The 17,802-nt window shown below is 42.2% G+C and overlaps 1 protein-coding gene across 1 annotated transcript in view; it reads right to left on the reverse strand.

Annotated features, from left to right (window-relative positions):
• AK9 (adenylate kinase 9) overlaps positions 1-17,802 on the reverse strand; it is a 54,584-nt gene continuing 36,782 nt past the window's right edge. Inside the window, exons 23-36 of the mRNA XM_010004353.1 lie at positions 17,069-17,288; positions 15,181-15,243; positions 14,229-14,438; positions 12,904-13,122; positions 10,002-10,215; positions 9,094-9,295; positions 8,108-8,254; positions 5,853-6,073; positions 4,463-4,659; positions 3,507-3,676; positions 2,229-2,327; positions 2,045-2,147; positions 1,084-1,198; positions 1-80 (exon numbers count right to left, since the gene is read on the reverse strand). Of these exons, the coding sequence (XP_010002655.1) occupies positions 1-80; positions 1,084-1,198; positions 2,045-2,147; positions 2,229-2,327; positions 3,507-3,676; positions 4,463-4,659; positions 5,853-6,073; positions 8,108-8,254; positions 9,094-9,295; positions 10,002-10,215; positions 12,904-13,122; positions 14,229-14,438; positions 15,181-15,243; positions 17,069-17,288 (2,260 nt within the window). The remainder of the gene's footprint in view (positions 81-1,083; positions 1,199-2,044; positions 2,148-2,228; positions 2,328-3,506; positions 3,677-4,462; positions 4,660-5,852; positions 6,074-8,107; positions 8,255-9,093; positions 9,296-10,001; positions 10,216-12,903; positions 13,123-14,228; positions 14,439-15,180; positions 15,244-17,068; positions 17,289-17,802) is intronic.

Here is a 17,802-nt window from a genome sequence, read left to right on the forward strand (position 1 = left end):
TTATTCAGGGGTCTCCCTTAGCTCAGCTGTGCTAGCAAAAATCTGTGCTAGTTCAAGAAAGTTCTGGAGGGCTCTGGAAACTGCATGAGGGAACACAGGATGTGAAGAACTTGAGATCAGTAAGAAAGATTGCCGTTGTCTAAAAGAGTCAGTAAAAATGTAAAATGACAAGAGGCAAGGTCATGTTCACCCACTTATAAAAAGCCCAACTGGTGGGTTGAGGAAGTGGCAGTTTTGCTCCAGACATCTCCAGCAGTACTGGAAACCAGACTGAAGCTACAGCAGAGCTGCAGACCAGGCTGTTGGAGTCCTGGAAGCTGGCACTGGTTGGGCTGACAGCAAACTATTAAAGATATTAGCTACAACTATCTTGGGCTGCAAACAGGAAAAAAAGCAAGGAAAAAACAATTCTAAAAAATAGCAGATGTTACACAGGAGACAAAGCTTGAACAACCTTCAGTGGAGGGGTAAGTCCTAACCTCTGCTGGCTCCATGAGATGCTTTATATTCTCATAATTTTGTGAGTACAAACCACCTAATTTTAATTTTGGACTGTTCATCTTTGTTCTGGAAATGTAAGGTGGTCAATGAAATAAAAAAATAAGTAAAAAATCATCAACATACCAATACTGTAAATCACATCAATACTGTGACTTCCCAGATAATTGCACAAATAAGCAGACTGATAAATAACATTATATCTTTTTTCTCTCTCTGGTAAAAAATGTAAAAACCTAATTAAACCTGCATGGAAATCTGTTCTTTTGTACTGTGTTATTTAGTGTATGTGTACTCTGGGCAAAAGAAGGGCTTTTCTGGAATAGGGACAAGTGCTGGTGATAAAATGTCATTAAAGTCTCATGACTGGTGAGGGGTCACTTGCCCTGTTCCATTCACCTTATTTTCCTCCCTGGTCCTTACACATTTCCAAGAAACTTGGCAGTGTGTACTTAAATCAATAGATAATAGTATCTTCCCAAGTTGGACATGATCACCCATTTGTAAAGTTTTCTTAATGTTGTGTCAGGTGATTTACTCTATTTGTATAACTCAGTATTTTTAGAGCATATTGTTTTATGTTACCTTTTAAGTGCCAGGCCACAAAGAGCAGAGCAGTTTTTCTTACACTTAGGAATGGATACTTGGGCTTCAAGCAGCCAACATCTGTCAGGGCTCTTATTAGAGCAGTTGCTACTCCCTAGAGAAAGAAAACAGGTTTAGATGACCAGTACAGAAATCTAGAATAAAAAATATATTCAAAGCCTTATCCTGTTATCAGGCAAATCTAGTGATACAAGATGGTGTCTCAGTTGGTGAATTCTAGGAGATATGGAATAGTAGGAAATAGGGAGGGAAGTGACCATGAATCATTTATTATTTCATAGACATGTCTCAGAAGTGCAACCAGCTGTCCTTAAATGATTTCAGACAGGCCTGTGTCTGTCTTAGTGTTAAAAATCAAAGCAAAATGCAATCTTTACATGTGTAACAAAAGAGTCAGAAAAACCATCATATAATTTTGTAGTTCATTATTTCCCCTCTGATAGTCTTACTTGTATTTCTTCTGTTAAAGCTACAAATATCAGGAAAGCTGGGGGTGGTTTTTGAAGGGCTTGTAGTGAGAGGACAAGGGGGAATGGATGAAAACTGGAGGAGGGGAGATTGAGGTGAGACATGAGGAGGGAATTGTGGAGTGTGAGGGTGGTGAGAGCCTGGCCCAGGTTGCCCAGGGAAGCTGTGGCTGCCCCATCCCTGGCAGTGTTGAAGGGCAGGTTGGATGGGGCTGGGAGCAACCTGGGCTGGTGGGAGGTGTCCCTGCCCATGCAGGGGGTTGGGACTGGATGATCTTGAAGGTCCCTTCCAACCCAAACCCTTCTATGATTTTATTTTGAAGCCTTTTAAAAGTTCCTCTTGATTTTAAGTACACAGTTTTCAACTGAATTCCATTAGTAAACCTCAAACACTTATTACAAATTAAGCTGACTGAGTGTGATCTACTCTGCATTGCAAAGTCATGTTTTAAAATGGAAAAGCAGAAACTGGCCTGTTCCAGGTATCCAAGCATGGGAAGTGCAGTGAGCAGCTTTGGCTCCTTTGGTGGAGGGAGTTTATGTGGAAGCTTCAGGTTCCAGTACTTCTCTGGTAACCTGACCAGAGAAAAAGTAAGCACTTTGAAGGTGTTTAACCCATGACAGGATGAAAGATTAAAATGCAGTTAGTATATTCACCTCATAAACTTCTGGAGTTTTTCTTCACTTTCAAAAATATATATCTTCTCTTGATATTTTGCTGCATACTTAGTGTTGCCAGTCACCAAGGCTTCATATCTGAAGGGACAGAGTAGGAAAGACTATTAATTCACAAGAAATTTAAAATAAACCACATCATTTGTGCAAACTCCTGAGCTACTGGGAGCTTTTTGGTAATGTAGCAAGTGTAAGGACTGCAGAAAAGTAGCAATTGGATCATCCAAGTTTTTACCACATGACTGACAGTTACAAGGCTCAAAATCTGACAGTCTCAGTCTCAAAATCTGCTTGTTAAGGGGCTTTTCTAGTGCTGCTTTAGAGCTCCTCTAGTTAAAATTGTAGTTGTACAGCAGAGGAAGAAGGGACAGGATAAAATTGACTGTGACTGTTTATCTTGATGAGAGTTTCCTGCACACTGAGGAAATCAGTGGGACTTCCTGGGGGAGCCTTAAGGATCTCTTGTAAAAATCATACTAGGCAGTTTTGCCTCTGCTAAGGATTTTGTGGGATTTGTTTCAACTTTTGAAGACTTATGCCAGGGAAAAGTCAAACTGTATCTGAGCAGTCCTCATCTCAAGACAGCAAGCCAGCACAGAGCCTTGTAGAACCTGTAGCTGGATGAGTTTAAGAAGGGATTTTACATTGCTTTCCAAAGGCACAGCATAGGGAGTTGGAATTGCTTTTCCTCTCCAAACCCTGAACAGTCTTCACAGAATCAGGGAATTGTCATGGTTGGAAAAGATCTCTCAGATCACTATGACCAACTGTCAACCCTCAACCCCACAAAAAAAAAAAAAAGCCCACTAGAGCATGTCCTCAAGTGCCTCATCTACTCAGTTTTTAAACACCTCCAGGGATGGTGACTCCACCACCTCCCTGGGCAGCTGTTCCAGTGCCTGACCACTTTTTCAGGATAGAAATCCTTCCCAATATCCAGTCTAACCCTCCCCTGGTGCAGCTTCAGGCCATTTCCTCTGCTCCTGTCATTATTCACTTGGGAGCAGAGCCCAACTCCCACCTCCCTGCACCCTCCTTTCAGGCAGCTGCAGAGGGCAATGAGGTCTCCCCTCAGCCTCCTCTTCTCCAAATTAAACACCCCCAGTTCCCTCAGCCTCTTCTCACAGAACTTGTTCTCCAGCCCCTTCACCACCTTGGTAGCCATTCTGTTAGGAAGCACTTTGAAAGTATTTCCTCATTGCTGTGTTCACATAGGACACACAGTCTGTAATTCAGATTATGGAAGTGGCAGAGATGTACCTCAGTTTTCCATCTAGGTAAGTGACTGGACAGTATCCCTTCATTTCAACACTTTCAGGGAGTAAGGCCTTCCCTTCCTCTTCAGACAGTTTCTTTGGAAGCATATCTGCAGGTGGGAGAGGGTGAGGTGCCAGTGGTGGTACATAAACCTCTGGTGTGCTCAGGAATTTCTGCAAAAAAGGAAATAAAATGTTTTTATAATGAAAGAAGACTGTGAGTCAAAGCCCAGGGGACTGGCACGTGCCATTTAGATACTTTCTACAACACCTCTGTGTGCTGGCACTGCTGCTTCTCTCAAGTAAGTTCTTTTCCACCCCACTCTCAGTTGAAGTCACCCCTGTCTGCCCACCATCCATCCTATCCATTGCTACCATCAGCCACTCTCTGCCCTCAGTCTCCTGAAAACAGGTGGAGAAAGGGAGGAAATGGTTGTTCTAAACAGAGTGTTTCCTCCATGACAATTTGTAAGAGGATCTTGGGTTTGAAGGGACTCTGCTGCATTTTGTCTGCCTGGATGTTTGACAGCAGCAGCAAAATGAATCACAGAATCATCAAGGCTGGAAAACACCCTCAAGATCATGAGGTCCAACCATCAGCCCTGCAGCCCCTGACCACTAAACCATCTCCCAAGGCACCACGTCCACCCATTTTTTGAACCCCTCCAGGGCTGGTGCCTCCACCTCCCTGGGCAGCCTGTTCCAAGGCCTCCCCACTCCTTCTGTGAAGGAATTTTTCCTAATATCCAGCCTGAATCTCCCCTGGTGCAACTTGACCCCATTTCCTCTGGTCCTGTTGCTGGTCACCAGGGAGAAGAGGCCAATACCCTTGAAAAAACTTGACCACTAACATCACTTCATCTAATTCAAACGACATGTTGCTCGTTCCTCTGTACAATCAGAGAATCTAAATGTCCCCTGTTCCTGTAACCCCCTCCTGGCCTGGTTTTTGACACTTACATCCAGTTCTGCCTGGGAAGCCATTTTGTAATAATGTCCTCGGAATTCTGCAGCAAACTGCAGAGACAAGGTTGTGGAGCAGTCAACCAGTTCACCCTTTTCTGCAAGGCTGACAGGACAGTAGTGGCCAAACTCCCCCAGCCTCTGCTGCAGCTCGTGGGGAGTGATGCATAAATCAGCAATGGCAGCTGCTTTCCCTGCCAATAACAGCAATTAGTGGTTTAGTAATGAGAGACACAGAAACACCCAACATCTCTATTCAGAAACATGACAGTTCAGAGGAGACTGTAATTCAGCACGTGTCAATGATTTGAAATAGTGAGAATTAAAATAGCAGTTTCTACTGATATGAAAATGGAGTAGCAACCCATTTTACCAATTAATTGTAATAATGTTTTCCTAGCATTTAAGAAATACAATACTTATTAATTATGTGTGATACTCTGCATGCTTAACTTAGGTGTTTTCCCTGGGACAGTTCTATTTATGATTATTGTTTCACTCCTTTGTGTTACTAGGGAACATTTCAGCTGTTTATTTTTCTTTAAATTGGTGAAAGAAGAGGACAAGGTCTCATGAAAGCAACCCCCTTTATTCATCCATGTCTTGCAAATGCTACAGTTTATCTTAATGAAGTATATCCAAAATCTTGAATAAAATGCTATGCAAAGCCCAAACTCTTTAAAAACTGTGCTTTTTAAGTTGGATGTGAAAAAGATGGATTTAACATTTTTTCTTTTGGCTCATGACTGCAATTTTTAAAGAAGGGTGTATGTAGCCAGTGAGCCAGTAAAGGTTAAAACCAAGAGGTGGATATAAGTCTAGGAAGTTTGTTTGTCATTCAGAGGAATCCTAGTTAAACTGAACAGGCAGATTTAGAAGGCAGATTTAATCCTGATCAGTGCTGACACACAACAGTTCAAGTGGGAATTGTGTCATTTTAGACTAAAGGGGTTTTCCTCCCACAGCACAGAAATCAGATGGCATGGTTAACCTGATTTCTGAGCTTCTAATTCACATTTTCCCTCTCCTTCTCTCTTCCTCCACTGACACTGAAGTGAAGTTGCAAGTCACAGGTCCCCTTAACTCTCGGGGGACCCTCTGTGATTCATCACCCAATGCTGAGGAATCTGCCAAGGACCATGAGACCTCAGACTCCTTTCTGCTGTGTTCCATCACACTGCTCTTTGGAGGAAGGCCTGTGTCCTGTGCTTGGCTTTGGTTTTGCTCTCCTCAAGAGATCTTGTCAAGATCCCTGCAGATGAGGTGGAAGAGCTTGAGGCTACATCTGTGCCCAAGAATTAGCTTCACCCAAAGCTAGTTGAAGTGGAAATGCTCTCCTTACATTGCAGCTTCTTAAAGAAATGAAGATTATTCCAAGAAACTTTACCTTCTCTTATTCTCTCCAGGTATATCTGGATTTTTTTAATGACCTTTTGAACCTCCTGCTGTACTTTGTTCCACATCCACCACTTGCTCCGAAAGGCATTGATCACACACCAGTTCTGATGCTCCTCCTTATAGTAAGTCCTGATGGCTTCAACTTGCTCTTTATAGCAGGAATTTTTAATAGCTAGAATCTGTGAGCTGTCGTGTTGAGGGTAGGGAGGTCTGCAGACAAGGAAAAAAACCCACTGAGTTCATGTGAGTCAGAAGATTAGATCATCTCAGTGAATTTCCGGTGGGAATTCAGGAGTTCGCTTGAAGCCCATTTTACAAAATTCTGCTTATTTGAAACTGCAGAACATATTTGAGAAATCCAACTTCCTGATTAAGAAGATGACCAGTTAAATATAAGAAGCAGCATCCTTCTGATCAGGCAGGTATGTTCAGAAACAAAGAACAAAACTTTTGCTCTTTATGTCCCAAATCCAACTCGAGAATTTTGCGAAGGGTTTTGAAGGTATCAGCCCATATTAACTGACACACACAACCAATCCCCCATCAAATGGTACCCTAAACAAAAAGGCTGTTTAAAATGGAAGTGAATTGTTTCTGGAAAACAGGGTTAATTTTGAATTATGCTGTTGTTTGAAATCAAGAAGCTGTAATACCTTGATATATTTTGAAAACTGCCTGTCATATTTACATAAATGAAATTAATTTATCTGACATCTGAAAATGTTAAGCAAGACTAGAAGAGATATTTTGACTAGAAAATAAAAGCATTTCCAGTTCTGGTTCTTAATTTAAATGATGCCAAAAAAAAAAAAAAAAGGATAAACTTCTGCTTTAATAGGATTATTTTATCTCTTGTACCTTTCAGAAATCTCTGATACTGCACATTTGATTTGTGTTTATGAAATGTAATTAGTTTGGTATTTAAAATGAGAAGTTTCAAGTAAATACTTTCAAAAAGACAGCATTAATTTAATTTTTCGCAATGCAAATTGTCTTTAGGTCTTTCAGTAAACAAGTAAGCATTGTACTGACTGCTTGATAAAAAGAAGGACAAAATGGAAGAGACATGCAGTAAGGCCCTAAGCTATCTGGGACTTCTCAGAAACACTTTCTCTAATGAGAACCAGGTTCTTACACAATTTGATTTGAAGGTGAATGTTCTGTTCTTTTTAATTCTCTGTCCATTTATAAACTACTTACTGCTCTTCCTCAAAAACAACCAACAGCTCTTCTAAGAGAATATTTATCTCCTTTGAAAAACAAAGAGAAGGGAGCAAGCTGAATTGAAAAGCTTAGATGAGTAACTCATTAATTGTACACATTGTGAAAATGTACATTGTTTCCATCTTCTAAAAAGAACTCCAGTGAAGACATAAAAGCCTATTAGATGAAGCATCAGTTTCCCTTATGATGATAATGGTTGAATAGATGAATCAAAAACTTCAGCAGCAGAGAGAACTGCTAGCATTTCTGATGTTTGGTTTCATGAAAATCAACTAAACCAAGCAGTGGGTGCCCAGCATTGCACCTCTGTGATCTGAGTTGTGCAGTCAGGGGATCTGGGCAGAACATGCCACCCATTCCTCTGGCCTCCTATGTCTCTGTTTCTGCTCTATGCAAATCAAAGCATGAGAACATTGAGAGACTGGTGCCTGTGTCTTTTTATATGAGGAGTTTGGAGACAGCTGGGTTCTGCACCAGCTCAGGGCCAGTCTCTTTGGGCCCAGCACTGAGGCACATGAACAGAGAAATGACAACAGAATCACAGAATCACAGAATGGTTTGCGTTGGAAGGGACCTTCAAGCCCATCCAGTCCCAACCCCCTGCATGGGCAGGGACACCTCCCACCAGCCCAGGTTGCTCCAAGCCCCATCCAACCTGCCCTTCAACACTGCCAGGGATGGGGCAGCCACAGCTTCCCTGGGCAACCTGGGCCAGGCTCTCACCACCCTCACACTCCACAATTCCCTCCTCATGTCTCACCTCAATCTCCCCTCCTCGAGTTTTCATCCATTCCCTCTTGTCCTCTCCCTCCCTGCCCTTGTCCCAAGCCCCTCCCCAGCTTTCCTGGAGCCCCTTCAGGCCCTGGAAGGTGCTCTAAGGTCTCCCTGGAGCCTTCTCTTCTCCAGGCTGAACACCCCAACTCTCCCAGCCTGGCTCCAGAGCAGAGCTGGTCCAGCCCAAGGATCATCTCTGTGGCCTCCTCTGGGGATAAAACCACTATTATCAGGGAACATCACTACCTGTCTGTGGTTTCCTTATCCTGCAGTGCTCTTCTGAACACTTCCTTTGCATCCATATCTAATTCAAAGATTTTCACTGGAATTATCCTGGCTGATTCCAAGAGGTTCACTTGTTTTCTTGTTACAGGATATCCATCAATTACAACTCTGCATACAAACAGGAAAAGAAAGACACTTTTCCTAAGAAGTTAGTTTCTAATTCAGCATTAAAAAGTCTACAGCTGTGCCATGAATTTTTCTCTTCTGTGACTTGATAGATGTAGTCTTCACTCCTAAAAACGTACAAAGGGCAGAAGGAATGTAAGGAATGCAAACAGATGGATCTGACTTATAAAAATGGTGGACTTCAAAATTCTGACACATCAATCCTTCAGAAAAATAATTAGCACTATGGGAAATATCCATATGGATTGGAAGGAGCACTTTCAAAGTGAAAAGGAAAATGATTTGCAAGATGTTTTTTAAAAATGCTTTTCACATATTAGGCAATACTGGGGTCAAATATACTGGAACACTATTCCAGTATTTAACATGAAAGAAAAGCTGAAATAATTCTGAGCTCAAGCTCAAATAATTTTCAGAAATTATTCCAGAATTGCCTTTCCCTGTAAAAATTCTTTTTGGGGAGAGGAGTTGGATGTCATGAAATCACAGTCATGAGCTTTTTATGTCTGAAGAGTTTGGAAGGTGTTTCAGTGGTGGAGAAGGAGTCTAGGAAATGAGGATCACATATGAATGGGGTGGAAAGACTCACTGGTTTCAGTTCCTCCTTAACAGCTTCAGTTGTTAAAACTAGAAAAAACCTTGAGTACTGAACCAGTCTGCATGACCAAACAGAAACAGATGTGCCCAGGTTGGTACTGGAATTGGTGTAAGAGATAAAATGGTGGTTCTCAAAGGATAATAGGAAATACTGGCTCATTGTCCGAAAAAAGGTACCCTTCCTAAAGCATGTTACTTGGATTTACTGGAAGGAAAACTCTTACCCAGTGGTATTACACACGTGGTTCATCATAGCCACATCTAGAGCCTGGATGGCCAGTTCATCAGGCACAGTCAGTCCTTTGTGGAGGTGCTGCTGCAGCCTGAGGGCCAGCTGAGTGCCTGGCTGGCTGCTCAGCACCAGCCGGATGGCGTCCCCCATGCTCAGGCGCAGGAGCCCGTACACACTTGCAAACTTCTTGGCAACTGCAAAACATTTGGATTTCCACACGTAACTTTTAGGTGAGCAACATCACAACCTAACAGTCTGTCAAAGTATGTCCTTAGTCTCAGCAGCTCACTGATCCCAGAACCACAGAACTGTCAAGGCTGGAAGGGACCTCCAGAGATCATCCAGTCCCACCCCACTCCAGCAGGATCCCCTGGAGCGCATCCCAAAGGGCTGCATCCAGGGGTGAATCTCTCCAGAGAAGGGGCCTCCACCGCCCCCTGGGCAGCCTGTCCCAGGGTTCTGTCACCCTCACAGACAAGAAGTTTCTCCCCACCTTTCAGGGGCACTTCCCATGTTCCAGCTGGTGCCCGTTGCCCCTCGCCCTGTCCCTGGGCACTGCTGAGCAGAGTCTGGCTCCATCCTCCTGCACCCACCCTCAGACACGTGTAGGCAGTGATCAGGTCTCCCCTCAGCCTTCTCTTCTCCAGGCTGAGCAGCCCCAGCTCCCTCAGCCTTTCCTCAGCAGGGAGATGCTCCAACCCCCCTGGCATCTTTGTCACCCTCCCCTGGACTCTCTCCAGCAGTTCCCTGTCTCTCTTGAACTGGGGGATATAACTAAAGGATTCTGTGTCCAGCAAGAAAAGCAGGAAAATCAACAATATTAATGATTTATGATATTTAATAGCAGTAATGACAGATACAGCTTCAGTCATGAGATTTATAGAAAAGACTGGCTCCTACCTGTAGTCTTTCCAGATTTTGGAGGTCCCACGATTGCAATTCTAACTGGCACAGGTGGTTTAGGTTTTGGCTGACGAATATATTTGATGGGATTTTTCATAAATGTTTCTGCCTTTTCTTTACTTGAAAAGAAATAAATATACTGTCGATGGATGACAGGGAAGACTGTGTTTTCATGGCTGTGCTGGGGCTTGATTACCTCTCCTTCACTTAGCTGTAGCATACAGAAAACGGAAAGCAGCTGATTAGGTTTGACAAAGCCCCCCTCTCCCTCCATCCTACATAAGTGGCTTTATAGGCAGGTAGAGAGGCACCAACTGTCTGAAACAAACCATCAAAGCATTCTTAAGTTCATACATAAGGACATAATATATTGGTCCTGCCTGAGGAGCTTCCATAAATATGCAATTCTTGGACAGAAAGAGGAGGTAAACATTGAAGAGAGATAGAATACTCAGTGTTTCCAGTAGGTGGTACCATAACACCTTCTGTCCATCAAGAAAGTGTAGTCGAGGAGGCATAACATCCTACTTTTTTAATTTTCAAAGAATAAAGCAAATAATTTTATTCCTCTGTGAACTGAAAGCACAGCAGATGCCAGAATGTAGGATTCAGCAGAACCGTGTGCAAATGAAGGACACAGATCATAATATCAATACTTACATGGTGGTGAAGTGTAAAATCATAACAAGGCAAGCCCAAAAAGTAAAATGCCTGCACTGCTGATGAAATCTTCTCAAGCCCATCAGACAGTCTGCAGTGCTGGTGGATCATTGAGATGAAGAGAAGCACTAATGGCAGAAATGGTTATTATTGCAGCAATGCTAAATTAATTCCTTGTGCCCCTGTTCACTATGGATGTCCCTGTTGCAGCTCTTCTTGGACAGCTGCCTTAAAGTGTCAATAAATGGTGTTTTAGAACAAACTGTTGACATCTGTGGAAAAAATTGCCCAGACTAGATGGCATTCACCTCACAATGGACTCAGCAGTGGAAGCTGATACTGGCCAACATGGAACCTAGTGCTTATGTTGGCCTTCCTGCCAGGAAGAATGAAGGTTGAGAAGGTGAACATGTTTATAAAAGGCCTTCAAAATGGATCTTGGCAAACATAGTCCAGTAAATCTGACCTTATATTGAGTAAATTGAAATATATTAAGGAAAAGGAGGGTAGTTATAGGAACATATATGAAAACAAATGGGGAAGAGGCAACGCAGCTTCCTGTACAGGGAGATCATCCCTCACAAATCTGGAAGTGTTCTTTGAAGGAGCCAGTAAATATACAGATAAGTTGATCTGGTGGTTACAGGAAGGGATGGGGCTGTTCTGCTGCATGGCATTACCCTCCCAGACCCTGCTCTGATCCTTAGGTTTCTATTCCTGCTCCAAGCCATTTCAGGGCACTTACACACAATTTATAAGCTGTCAGGAGTGTGTTCCACTATATATCTGCTCCCATTCATCCCCCAGCTCATTGCTTTTATTTTCTGCTTATCTAATCAGTTGCATAACTACTTCCACCCCAGTTTAATCTAAAAGTAATTGGCATATACTCTATCTTCCTTCCTACAAAGAAACCCTCTGGTCCTTAATCAACTCCTTTTCCTAAATAATTTCTATTATAACCTGAAATACTCTCAAAATGATCCCATTCCCCTTTCATTATTGTCAGCAAGTACATTTCCACTGTCAGCACACTTCTCTGATTTAATCTAATGGCTTTCTGTGACTTCTTTCTTCTAACTGAATAGTCCTTTTTGGTTGGTAAAAACCAGCCTACAGCATAAATGAATGGAATTAAAAAAATGTAGGGAAGAACAAAGTGCAAGGTCTAGGGTGTAGGGACTGATAAGAATTGCACATAGAAGCTGGGGTTCAGTGATTGGAAATGAGAGAAGAAAAGAAACAGCTACATCTATTAATATGTCCCTAAATTACCAGATGCCAGTTTGATGCAGCCATGGAAGAGGCAATTCTGATCCAAGAACATTTAAAGTAAGTATTTTGATTAAATAAGGCTGTAATAAGAGCTCATCTGTATAGAATTTGGATTGCCAAGTGAGACACAGATGGGAGCAGGTGAAGACCCAACATGATGGCTGTAGAAAAGGGAATAAAAGTTACTTGATTAATTAGCATGGTAAAATGAAAGCCAAAGGGTGTTTCCTTCAGGAACTTCCTGGATTTTGCATTTTGTTCATTGTTTTTTATTTTTTTAAAATTATTTCTGAATTACTCACAATCCAACCTGCTTTTATTTCTAGTTTGAAAACCAAGTATTTCCCTGCAAACATTTCACTTGCTACCTCTAAAACTACATCAGCCCACTTCTGGGGACAGACATCAGCACTTTCTGACCTCAGCTTTCCAGATCTTCAGTAAAGTCCTATGGAATTAGATTTGATGCTCTTCAAACAGCAAGGAATTATTGTTGATGAACCACATGCATTTACTTTTTTGCCACTGCTAGGGTTGGTGACAATCTGTGTGACTTCTTCCAAATTCAAACCCCAAATCCTTTCAGTTCGCTTTCACTGCTTCTAGAAGGCTTTAACACCTTCTCTGTTATCTTGTGTTTTGTGGAACATTGAGAATTGGGCTTTTTTTTTTTTTTTCCTGATTCTCTGCCAGCTTTAATTGTGTCACTAATGCTAATGCAACAAACTTTACTAAATGCCTCTCAGTCTGAATTTAGCTGCAGCACTGAAAAGTCTAACACCTTTTATCATGAAGGCTCCCTGTGTTTGGTGTGTATTCAGTGGTGTAGTTTTGATTCACTAATGTAGCTTTCATTAATATATCTGGTATTAATTTCTATTGTTACAGCATTTTTATGTGAAATACATATTTTTTTGAAAATATCACTTCTTGAAAACATTCTTCAGCTGTTTAAGAACCTTACCTTGACTGGATCCCACCAACCAAAGGAACTGAGAAATTTATATGAGAAAAGAAGCAACTTCTGTGCAACTGGCAAACTTATTGGGTAGCATTTCTCAAAAATGCTTCCACGAGTTTCCACCAGAGGACCCAGCTTCTTATACACTTGGTAGCAGACAATGTGAGGCTTCCTTCCTCCATTGATCTCAATCTGTGGTATGAGCCATTTTTCCAGTTCTTCCTGGTTCATGAAAACATAATTAAATAATAGAATCATAAATATGATCAGATTTTTAATAATGAGTGACAGCAAGATTTTCTGTGACCTATCAAGGATTTCTTGATCATGTTCTCAGTCCCTGTACACCAGTAACATTTTATTTGAAATGAAAACTGGTTTTCCTGCTAAGTTTAAATTGCCCGGCCTCTGTTAAGTGTCACACTAGTTAAAAAAAAGATGATCTGATAATTAACTTTGGGGGATGGTTGGATTCATTTAGCAAGTGTTACATCTATGTCTAGATATCTATTTGTCTAGTCCCTCCCTTGGGGAGGGGCTTGGGACAAGGGCAGGGAGGGAGAGGACAAGGGGGAATGGATGAAAACTGGAGGAGGGGAGATTGAGGTGAGACATGAGGAGGAAATTGTGGAGTGTGAGGGTGGTGAGAGCCTGGCCCAGGTTGCCCAGGGAAGCTGTGGCTGCCCCATCCCTGGCAGTGTTGAAGGGCAGGTTGGATGGGGCTTGGAGCAGCCTGGGCTGGTGGGAGGTGTCCCTGCCCATGCAGGGGGTTGGGACTGGATGGTCTTGGAGTCCCTTCCAACCCAAACCATTCTGTGATTAACTTCTGTAAATTTTCTCTGATCAGTGGACACAGTTTCTGCTAAATCATTATTAGTTGCCTCCTGAAGACACTTAGTATATAGTAAACAAATGGTGCCAATCTGCTCACTGCCTGAGACATGAGCACTAACCTTGCAGATACCTGCAGTGAGATGAGGTTACCTCGCTGTAGGAAATTGCACTGATTTCAAGAAAATCATTGGAGAGGTGGGCCAGTGCCAACCTCATGAAGTTCAACAAGCCAAGTGGAAGGTTCTGGACCTGAGTCAACACAACGCCAGATCCAGACTCAGGGGAGAAGAGCTGGATAGCAGCCCTGAGGAGAAGGACTTGTGGGTGGGAGGAGATGAGAAGCTCCCACCGTCTTGCTCACACGTTTAGACCATGAGCACAGCAGCATGATTGTTTAAGCCCTGTAACTTTAAAATTTGACAAATAAAACTGCAAAAAATCTTTTTGCATCATGTGATCATCTAATTTAGCAACATAAGCAGTGGCATAGGTACCTGCACAGATTCTAAACTGTCTTTTTCTGAGTCATACTTTTCCGAAGTTTCATTTTGCATGCGTTCAATAGCTTCAATCTCTTGTTCTTCTTCAGCCTCTTCTTCTTCTTCTTCTTCAAAAAACTCTTCTGCAAGAATAGCTTCAATATCTTCATTTTCATTCCCATCTCCCTCCTCAGAGGCCTCATCATTCCCCTCATTTTCTAAATCCTTTAAAAGCAAAACGCTTTGGGTTTTTTTGTGTTTATGATACAGATTTTTTGCAGGAACATCTGGTATCCCTGTCTCTTTTTTAATTAGAAAAATCATTAATTCAACAAAACCTCTTTTTGGGAATATCCTGTATCTTAAGCAAAAATCTAGATTTGTATTTCAGAAGAAAACATAGAGATATTGCCTAGACACTGAAGCATTGGGCCAGTTCCAAGAGTGCTTAAAAACTGAAGTGCTGCACTGAGTTTGGTAAGAGGAGTATTTTTTTCACACCCAGGATTGTAGTTTGCCAGGATTTTGTAACAAACAAGCTTGTTGGCTGAAAGGGCAGTTGACAAGTAACACATTAATAAAGATACTTTGTAATTGAGTTGGGGAAGAAATCCTGGTACAATCTTATTCTGGATTAACCCTGGATTTGACAGGGTACTTGAAACACATGCCTGGTTGCAATTAGTGGGGCTACTCTTATGCTTACAAATTAGATGCATTAAAGACATTCATAAGTATTTTGCTTAGTGAGAATTCTTATCACATTGCTTTTAGGGCTTATACATCAATAGTTTCTCAAACAATTCAAACATCATGTCAAATTATTTTTGAAAGTAGAAGTTTCTGACAGTTTTATCACATTTTTGCTACTCTGCATTGCCCTGAAAACTCTGTGACTTAAAGCTCTAGACATTTCTAAGACATTAATGCAAACACTTGTATTTAAAATCTTAATTAGTTTTCTTACCTCCTGCTTCTTTTGCTTTTGTTCTGCTAAAAGTTCTTCCCTTCTTCTAGCCATCTTCTCTTCCTGTTGGTGAAAAATAGATGTAAGAAGACTGAGAACTGGTAATGTAGCCTAGAATTAATCTTGTTCTTTCCACCTTAAAACTCTGTTTCTAATTGCTTCTAGTGTTAAAAAATACTATGTGTGCAGCTTGAACTTCTGCAGTTTGGATATGCCTCTCTACTAGCTGAACATGTAAGTAAATTTTAGTCAAACTAACTTGGCAACTTCTGAGACTGAGATTAGCAGAGAAAAAAAGACTGTGATTCTGATCACACTGAAAACATGAGATTTTTCTTGGTGAGCTACAGAGTTCCTAAACTTATGGGTGATTTCTGCCATTTAGTAAAGGGGTGACTGAGGAGAATATTAAATGTGTGTTGCTTCCTATGCCTATTTAGAACTGCCCAATTTTGACCAAGTTATAAACATTTGAAATATAGACCCCCCTACATACTCAGTAGAAACATGTCAAATAACTGATGGCTAATTGATTCAATCAAAGCTCAACATGAGTCAGCACCATGAGTTGGAGCCCAGAAACCACCTGAGTCCTGGGCTGCAGCAAAAGAAGAATGAGCAGCAGGGCCAGGGAGGGGATTGTCTCCTCTGCTCTGCTCTGGTGAGACCCCACCTGGAGAACTGTGCCCAGCTCTGGAGCCCCCAGAGCTGGGGGCTCCAAAATAAGAAGGACATGGAGCTGTTGGAGAGAGTCCAGAGGAGGCCACAGAGATGATCCTTGGGCTGGAGCAGCTCTGCTCTGGAGACAGGCTGGGAGAGTTGGGCTGTTCAGCCTGGAGAAGAGAAGGCTCCAGGGAGACCTTAGAGCACCTTCCAGTGCCTGAAGGGGCTCCAGGAAAGCTGGGGAGGGGCTTGGGACAAGGGCAGGGAGGGAGAGGACAAGGGGGAATGGATGAAAACTGGAGGAGGGCAGACATGAGGAGGAAATGCTTTAATGTGAGGGTTTTTGCCACTAGAATTATCAGAGTTAACTATTTACAGGGTGAGCTTAGAACAGCAAGGTGGGCTGGTCCCTAGAATGCATCTTCTCTAGCACAACTGCCAGCTTGCATCAGGAAGGACTACACTGAAAACATACTTTAACTCTTCTAGATTATGGGCATTCTCAGAGCCAACATCTGGCACAAACAGTTCAGAAAACTTACCACTTTTCTGCATGAGCCTTGTCCCAGATTCTGCTGTATTAACTTCTGTGTCAGCTGCTCAGACCTTTTCTGATGCTATATGTGAAGCACTTCTATCTAACTTACAGAAAGTTAGGAACCTGGCACATACCCTGCCTGTGCTGGTGGGAGGTGTCTGCAGAGAAGTTCCAGGTGACTTGTAACCCGTTCAGCAGCAGGCACAGCTCTGTTCCAACACAGGCTGTGCAGCTGCAACAGCTCCTACATTGCTGTGCAGAGTATCCTGGTTGGATTCAGAGGCACAGACACCACACAGCAGCTGTGCAGGCAGCCTGAGGGAGGTGCAGATGGACCCCCCAGCCCATGCTCAAGGAATCTGGGATGCAACAAGAGCAACAAGCAGGAGCTGTGGGCTTACATTTTTTTTTATTGGCCGTATTCACTCTGCTTTTTGCCCAGGATTTCCCAGATGCCTGGCATTCTGTCAGACTGGCTGGGAGATAGCTGAGCTCCTGCATGAATTAATTGCACAGGAAAAGAGCCTTAAATGATTTTTTGGTTCCTATGGTAAATCTAGGAATGCTGTGAATGTGTGAGGCTGTCTCCTCGTCTCTGGATGCTCTTCACTGGGAGGTTTAGCATCTGTGCTCAGACCTCTGCTGGTGAAATTACTTCCAGGAAAGTACTTGCTGCTGAAAACTTACCCTTATTTTTGCTTTCAGGTCTTTCAGTTTCTTTTTATGTTCCATTTTCTTCTTGCGTCTCTCTTGCCATTTTTTCAGCCGTGGAGGAACGAGACGGTCAATAACGTCACTTTCTTCTACTTGGATGTGAACCACAACATCAGGGCAGAGGCCATTTTCTAACAAGTACATGACTTCATCTAAAGTCCGAGGGAAACCATCCAGTATAAATCCTGTGGACCTAAGTGGAAAGTAAGGTCTTTCTCATTACACAATGTAGTTTCAAGTGCAACACCCTAAAAATGCCATTCACTTGAAAACAAATAATTTATAACTCCCTTATTAAAAGTGCATGTCAAGAGTAAACTTAGGAAAATACTTTCAGGTATTATCTTCTGACAATGTAAAATGTATTTTAATTATGTATTAATTTTATTTGGTGCATTAACAATGTATTTCTTCTGAGGTTTTAATGTGCAGAGAATAATTATATGAGAATCACTTCAAAAAGCCAAAATATTTGGTGTTCTTAGTACTGCTTTAGTGACTAAAACCAGTACTTCTCAACCACTGCTCTCAAAGAAATAAGAAGGTGCCCCACACAGTGTTTTGGTGACATTTGCCACAGAAACTCCTAGTCTGAACATCTATTTTTCAGAAATGCCTGACAATTTTTTCTAGGCCACTCAGCATGACCTACATCTCCCCTGCTGCAGATACTAAACCCAGGTCAGATATGCCTGGAAAACTCTGTG

Source organism: Chaetura pelagica, unplaced genomic scaffold (assembly GCF_000747805.2).
Source record: "Chaetura pelagica isolate M959 unplaced genomic scaffold, ChaPel_1.0 scaffold118, whole genome shotgun sequence".
Taxonomy (NCBI): Eukaryota; Metazoa; Chordata; class Aves; order Apodiformes; family Apodidae; genus Chaetura; species Chaetura pelagica.